At 46.8% G+C, this 8,155-nt stretch overlaps 1 protein-coding gene across 1 annotated transcript in view; it reads right to left on the minus strand.

The window, feature by feature from the left end:
• Positions 1–8,155, minus strand: part of pgm5 (phosphoglucomutase 5) — a 69,882-nt gene that overhangs the window by 19,897 nt on the left and 41,830 nt on the right. Inside the window, exon 7 of the mRNA XM_056280679.1 lies at positions 1,889–2,004. Coding sequence (XP_056136654.1) covers positions 1,889–2,004 — 116 coding nt within the window. The remainder of the gene's footprint in view (positions 1–1,888; positions 2,005–8,155) is intronic.

An 8,155-nucleotide genomic window follows, 5' to 3' on the forward strand; every position in this document is an offset into this window, starting at 1 on the left:
TATGTGTCCTGGTCGCGGCACTAGCGCCTCTTCTGGTCGGTCGGGGCGCCTGTTTGGGAGGGAGGGGGAACTGGGGGGAATAGCGTGATCCTCCCATGCGCTACGTCCCCCTGGCAAAACGCCTCACTCTCAGGTGAAAAGAAGCGGCTGGTGACTCCACGTGTATGGGAGGAGGCATGTGGTAGTCTGCAGCCCTCCCCGGATCGGCAGAGGGGTTGGAGCAGCAACCGGGACGGCTCAGAAGAGTGGGGTAATTGGCCGGATACAGTTGGAGAGAAAAAAAAGGGGGGTAAAGAAAACTTTTAATAATTAGCAAATCACAGAACTTTGTTTCTAACCTTTGCTATGAATTCAATAAGCGGTGAAATTTATTTTGTGTTCGTCGGCATTCCTCTCCTTGAATGCAGCCATTTTGCCCCTTTCAGTTCAATCATGCAATGGGTTGGACCTGTCCACATGGAGACCGCTAGACAGTAATCAAAGCGACGCATATTGACAGATCTGGTCAAATAAGCGTGAAAGAAGTTGCAGGCCGTTTGACTGAGTAACTACACCAGAGCTGGGAAAGAGCACAAATGGCGCGCAGCCTCGGTGATTTACTGCTCAGGGCTCCCTCTGAGCTTTTGGCCTTACATGGATAGCTGAGTCAACTCCTATTGTCCGTTGTCCTCCTCATCTCACCCCTCCTTCCACATCTCTCGCCCTTGTCAATACTTCTCATATTTGGACTCTCCCATCTCCCCTTTCACTCCTCTCACGCTTCCTCCCTATTGCGGCTCTCCTCCTCACACCCGCACGCTCGTTCCCCTCCCTCTCGTGTCACCCTTTTCGCTTGTCCATAAAATGAGTCAAAACAAAGGTGGAGTGGGGTATGGGAAAAGGGGAGGGGAAAAAAAAGGAATAACAACAGAGAAAAAAGAGAGAAAATAGAAAGTAATGAGGAGATTTTAAAATGGGAATGGTCAGAGATGTACAGAGAAGTCCAAGCATGGAAAGGTAGGTGGGGTGATGGGCTGTGGTCAAGATTGGAGACAGTATCAAATGTTCTAAGAGGGAGGGAGAGGGGGGAGGGAGAGAGAGAGAGAGAGAGAGAGAGAGAGAGAGAGAGAGAGAGAGAGAGAGAGAGAGAGAGAGAGAGAGAGAGAGAGAGAGAGAGGAAAAGGTGATGTAAACATTTGCATTTCTGTGTGTGTGCATGCGACCCGTGTGTGTGTGCATGCGTGTGTGTGTGTGCATGCACATTGTATATTTTTTCTTCAAAATGATATGTGTATCAATGTGTATTTATGTGTGTGTGTGTGTATATGTGTGTGTGTGTGTGTGTGTGTGTGTGTGTGTGTGTGTGCATGTGCATGTGTGTGTGCATGTGCATGTGTGTGCGTGTGTGCACACAAGAGCAGCTGCCAGTAGAAGCCTGCCTGCATATTGTGGTGATTCAGGGAGCCCCTGTCTCCTTTTATAGCAGAAGAATGGGGATTATTTACACATGCAGCCAGGGTCACAGCCCTCACATCTATTAGACTGCTATGACTGGATCTACACAAGCAGTCAAGATACACCACTTACAACCCTGACAAGAGTCTGGACGGACCTAGAATAGGTTGGTGTATGTCTGAGGCTATGAGAGAGACACAGAGAGAGAGAGTGATATAAAGAGAGAGCAAGCTAAATAGAGAAACGGAGATAGAGAGAAGCATGCGTGCATGTATTTGCCAGAAAGTGCATGCTTGCGTGCATGGATGTATGTACACATACATGCAATAAAGTCATGATTTAGTGCACAGTGTGCCCCTTGGATCTGTGTTTCCAGAATATCCAAGGAAATAAGTGTTTGGTGGATTGCTGAGGGCTTTGTGACTGAGTGTGGTGCACCTCCGAGTCTTCCCACCTGTCCCAAAGCTCTCCTCCCCACAGAGAGAGCAGCGGCCGGAGTCCATCAGGTTCCCAAAGTACCGCCAGCCCGTTGGAGTCTCATACAGTGCCACCTTCAAGGCCTTTGCAACCCTGCAAACACACACACACACACACACACACACACACACACACACACACACACACACACACACACACACACACACACACACACACACACACACACAAATACAAGAATAAGAGAGAAAGATAGGTTGGAGGAGGTGCACAGAAAGACAGTATGCCACAGGCACTTACACATTTACACACATATACACCCGTACCATCTTTCTCTGTCTCTCATATTTCACACCACTTGATATAAAGCAAACCAAATGCTGGGTGACCAGAGTAGTCTGCAAACGGCTCATCCAATAACTTAATAAGGCAAAGGCAGCAGGAACAAAGTGAGTTAACCTTTTAGCTGATGTTTGCTTTGAAACTGAGCCATAGACTCACACAGGGAGAGAAGAAGTGGGAGAGAGGGAGGAATAATGCGTGTGTGTGTGTGTGTGTGTGTGTGTGTGTGTGTGTGTGTGTGTGCGCGCGTGCATGCCTTTATGTGCATGTGTGCTTATGTGCAAGAGTGCATGTGTATGATTATGTGGAATGGGTATATGTGTATGTATGTGCATATGTGTGTGTGTGTGTTTGTGCACACACGCCTTTCTGTGCAAGTGTGGCTATGTGCAAGACTGCATGTGTATGTTTGTGAGCATGTGCTTGTGTGTTTGCATGCGAGTGCATATGCATTTGTGTGCTTCTGTGTTTATGCATGCGTGTGTGTGTGTGTGTGTGTGTGTAAGCAGGGGGTATCCCAGGGTAGCAGGGAGAAAAGAGTAAGGAGTAATGACAAAGTTTCCAAAACAAATTTACAGACAGGCTAGGAGTCCTTGACTGGATGCAGTCCATCCAACGAAGCCTGATGACACCAAGGTGTAGCACTCCTCTTTACAGAGAAGGAAAACTGAGACTGAAAGTGCAAGATTATATACCCGATTACCCTTTTACACATCCTAAAAGAACGGTGTACACTATTAACAGACCATGATTATACTACATCCCTCCAAATTTCAATCTATCACGTGGGATTAACTGTCATATTCGTTTAGTTTATTGGATTAAAAAAAGGAAAAGAAGAAAAGATAAAACATCAGGTGAAAAGAAGCAGCTGGCGACTCCACATGTATCGGAGGAGGCATGTGGTAGTCTGCAGCCCTCCCTGGATCGGCAGAGGGGGTGGAGCAGCAACTGGGATGACTCGGAAGAATGGGGGTAATTGGCTGGATACAATTGGGGGAAAAAGGAGGGGGATTAGAAAAAAAATATATAGTATATATCTGAGTGAAACTGTCTTTTCACCTAAACATGATTGCAAAGACTCAGCTAATGAGCCACTGGATGAAATATTCAACCCAGAGAGGTATTTGTTGCTCTTGGTTACACTGCAAAACACATACATACACACAACAGCTCAATGTTCAGTGGCGCTCGTGTGAAATTTTCAAACCTTCTGCCTTCTGCAACTGTGGCTGCTTCAGCAGAACCCCGTTCATCTGGTTGCTGTGTATGTGGACAGCATCAGGTGTGTGTGGGTTGGGTTTACCAACGCTGTTATTGCAATCAGTTGTGATACACACACACACACACGCACGCACGCACGCACACACACGCACAGAAATCTCACAAAGTGGCCAGTACAGCTGTTTATGTGAGGATAGGATGGATTACCAAATAAGAGTAAACTTGCTTCGCTCCCCTCTGGGAGAAGAGGGAGCTGGAAAGGAAAGTCTGGCATTCTGACAAGAAAAGGGAAACTCTGGCCTCTTGACTAACTGTTGACGCGTTGTACAGCATGTCCGCAGCCAACTCAAGTATCAAAATTGATCCGAACAATGCTTGGTATTTCGAGCAACATTGACAACAACAAAGTTGTTGTTGAGCAATATCTTAACGGCGAGAAGATGCATTTCTAAAAGTTGAATGCGCACATTAGCTGTGGCAAATAGCATAAACATGGGGCTAGGTCGCAACCACACACACACACACACACACACATACACACACACACAATTAGGGTCCATCCTTTTAAAGAGCTGGCAAACAACAAAATGTCTATTGACACGCATCTTGTAAAGTTGTCAGGAGAAGATATGTTCTGTACTCTGTGTTCAGCACGGGGAACAGCGTGATGCACCAGGCACATAGGGATGTGGCTCTTTTCTCATACAGTCAACCAACCCATCTGCCTGGGTCACTCGTCCAGTACAAGATGGATTCAACAGAATATTCAAAATTCTTTCATGTAAATTTGAATTTTATGTAACAATGACTTTCTCATGGTAACCCATCAGTCAGTTGTACAAGTGCTCATCACTATAACATGAACATCTGCTGGTCACCATTTTAACAGTCTGTCAACCATCCATCCATTATCCAAACCACTCATCCCACTCTCAGGGTCGCAGGGATGCTGGAGCCTATCCCAGCAGTCATTGGGCAGCAGGCGAGGAGACACCCTGGACAGGCCGCCAGGCCATCAGAGGACCCCCCTGTCAACCATTTAATCTATTTTATTATTAATATCATCATCATTACTATTTATTATTATTATTATTGTTATTATTGGGCGGCACGGTGGCGCAGTGGTTAGCATGGTCACCTCACAGCAAGAAGGTCTTGGGTTCGAACCCCGGGGTAGTCCAACCTCGGTGGGTCATCCTGGGTCGTTCTCTGTGTGGAGTTTACATGTTCTCCTCGTGTCTACGTGGGTTTCCCCCGGGGGCTCCGGTTTCCTCCCACAGTCCAAAGATATGTAGGTCTGGTGAATTGGCCGTACTAAATTGTCCCTAGGTATGAATGGGTGTGTGTGTGTGTGTGTGTGTGAGAGAGAGCAGGATAAACGGTTCAGATAATGGATATATATATATATATATATATATATATATATATATATATATATATATATATATATATATATATATATATATATATATATGGCGTTTTTTTCCCCCGAAACCATCAATGGTGTTGTTATAAGTGCTCAACTAATGAGGAGCAGAATATCGATACAGACGCAGGGAAAAAAAAGTTTTAATACGTTGCAGTACAGGCCTGTTTTGTGCGTCGTGTGTGTATGTATATATATATGTATATATATATGTATGTATGTATGTATGTATGTATGTGTGTGTGTGTGTGTGTGTGTATATATATAGCAGGAGATTGACAGGTGGATTGGTGCAGCATCAGCAGTAAGGCAGACGTTGTACCGGACCGTTGTGGTGAAGAGGGAGCTGAGCCAGAAGGCAAAGCTCTCAATTTACCAGTCAATCTTCGTTCCAATCCTCACCTATGGTGATGAGCTTTGGGTAGTGACCGAAAGGGTGAGATCATGGATACAAGCGGCTGAAATGAGTTTCCTCTGCAGGGTGTCTGGGCTCAGCCTTAGAGATAGGCTGAGGAGCTCGGACATCCAGAGGGAGCTCGGAGTAGAGCCGCTGCTTCTTCATGTCGAAAGGAGCCAGTTGAGATGGTTCGGGCCTCTGATTAGGATGCCTCCTGGGCGCCTTCCTATGGAGGTTTACCGGGCACGGGCAACTGGGAGGAGACCCCGGGGTAGACCCAGAACTCACTGGAGGGACTATATGTCCAATCTGGCTTGGGAACGCCTTGGGATCCCCCAGGAGGAGCAGGAAGGCATTGCGGTGGAGAGGGACATCTGGAGTGCCCTACTTAGCTTGCTGCCACGGTATCCCGACCCCGAAGAAGCGACTGAGCAACCAAAATAATAAATATATCTAAATATACATATATTAATATTCCGCTCCTCATTTGTTGAGCACTTTCATCAACACCATTGACGGTTTCTGGGGGAAAAAAATCGCTACATACGTGTATATATAAAATTCAGTGATTCAAGTCAATGCTTTATGAGACAGTACAAGCCTGTCTCATGCTGTAATTAATTATCAGCTGTCAAATTGCTTACGGCATGAAACAGGGTTGTACTGTCTCATAAAGAATTTACGTGAATCCCTGAATCATTTTGCTCCTTATTTGTTGAGCACTTTTCCTGCCGTTGACTGTTTCTTTTAACGAAGTTTTTTTATGTATATATAAATCTTTCGGGTGGTGTGTGTCTTCCTCAAGCTCGGGTTTTCTTCCAGAGGCCTGGGAGTTTGAGGGTTCTGCGCAGAATCTTTGCTGTTTCTAGCACTGCACTCTTCTGGACAGAGACCTCAGATGTTGTTCCTGGAATCTGCTGGAGCCACTCTCCCAGTTTGGGGGTCACAGCCCCTAGTGCTCATATTACCACTGGACTACTGTGGATTTCACCTTCCACATCCGATCTATACTGCTCAAAAAAATAAAGGGAACACCTAAAAACACAATATAGACCTCGATGAATGAAATATTTCAGCTGAAAATCTTTATTTATTAGACAGAGGAATGTGTTTAGAGCAAAATAACCTAAGAATGATCAATGGAAATCAAAATCATTAGCCCATTAAGGTCTGGATTCAGAATCATACTCAAAATCAAAGTGGAAAATGAGAACATAGGCTGATCCAACTTCTGTGGAAATTCTTCAAGACAATTCAAAATGAGGCTCAGTAGTGTGTGTGGCCTCCACGTGCCTGTATGCACTCCCTACAATGTCTGGGCATGCTCCTGATGAGACGACGGATGGTCTCCTGAGGGATCTCCTCCCAGACCTGGATCAGGGCATCGGTCAACTCCTGGACAGTCTGTGGTGCGACATCGCGTTGGCGGATGGTACGAGACATAATGTCCCAGAGGTGCTCGATTGGATTCAGGTCTGGGGAACGTGCAGGCCAGTCCATAGCATCAATGCCCTCGACATACAGGAACTGCTGACACACTCTGGCCACATGAGGACGAGCATTGTCATGCATGAGCAGGAACCCAGGGCCCACTGCACCAGCATATGGTCTGACAATGGGTCTGAGGATCTCATCCCGGTACCTAATGGCAGTCATGGTACCTCTGGCTAGCACGTAGAGGTCTGTGCGGCCCTCCAAGGATATGCCTCCCCAGACCATCACTGACCCACCGCCAAACCGGTCATGCTGGAGGATGTTGCAGGCAGCAGAACATTCTCCACAGCGTCTCCAGACTCTCTCACGTCTGTCACATGTGTTCAGTGTGAACCTGCTCTCATCTGTGAAGAGCACAGGGCGCCAATGGCGAATCTGCCAACCAAGATGTTCTCTGGCAAAGGTCAATCGGGCTGCACGGTGTTGGGCTGTGAGCACAGGCCCCAATTGTGGACGTCGGGCCCTCATACCATCCTCATGCATTCTGTTTCTCACTGTTTGAGCAGAAACCTGCACATTAGTGGCCTGTTGAAGGTCGTTTTGTAGGGCTCCGGCAGTGCTCCTCCTGTTCCTCCTTGCACAAAGGACCAGATAGCGGTCCTGCTGCGGGGTTGTTGTCCTCCTGCGGCCCCCTCCACGTCTCCTGGGGTACTGGCCTGTCTCCTGGTACCTCCTCCATGCTCTGGACACTGTGCTGGGAGACACATCAAATCTTCTTGCCGCAGCACGCATTGATGTGCCATCCTGGATGAGCTGCACTACCTGAGCAACTTCTGTAGGTTGCAGATACCGCCTCATGCCACCTCTAGTGGTGAGGGCACTAGCAAAATGAAAAACTAACCAAAGATCGGCCAGAAAAGATGAGGGCAGGCAAATGGTCTGTGGCCACCACCTGCAAATCCATTCCTTTTATAGGGGTTGTCTTGCAAATTGTCTAATTTCCACCTGGTGGAAATTAGACAATTTACCAACAGGTGAAATTGAGTCACAAATCAGTGTTGCTTCCTAACTGGACAGGTTGATATCTCAAAAGTGTGATTGACTTGGAGCTACATTGCATTGCTTATGTGTTCCCTTTATTTTTTTGAGCAGTGTAGTTCTTCCCTCAGCCCTTGGAATTTCTCTAGTTTCTCATGCTCTTTCTTCCTGATGTTGCCGTTGCTCGGGATTGCCAAATAGATCACTACTGGTGTCTTCTGTTCCTTGTTAACCACCACAATATCTGGTTGGGTAGCCAGCACCTGCTTGTTAGTCTGGAACTTGAAGTCCCACAGGAGCTTAGCTCTGCCATTCTCAACCACCTTTGGCAGTGTCTCCCATATGGACTTGGGGACTTCAAGTCTGAATTCAGTACAGATATTCCTGTACACTATCCCTGCCACTTGGTTATGGCTTTCAGTGTA

The sequence above is a fragment of the Lampris incognitus genome, chromosome 1 (genome assembly GCF_029633865.1).
Source record: "Lampris incognitus isolate fLamInc1 chromosome 1, fLamInc1.hap2, whole genome shotgun sequence".
Taxonomy (NCBI): Eukaryota; Metazoa; Chordata; class Actinopteri; order Lampriformes; family Lampridae; genus Lampris; species Lampris incognitus.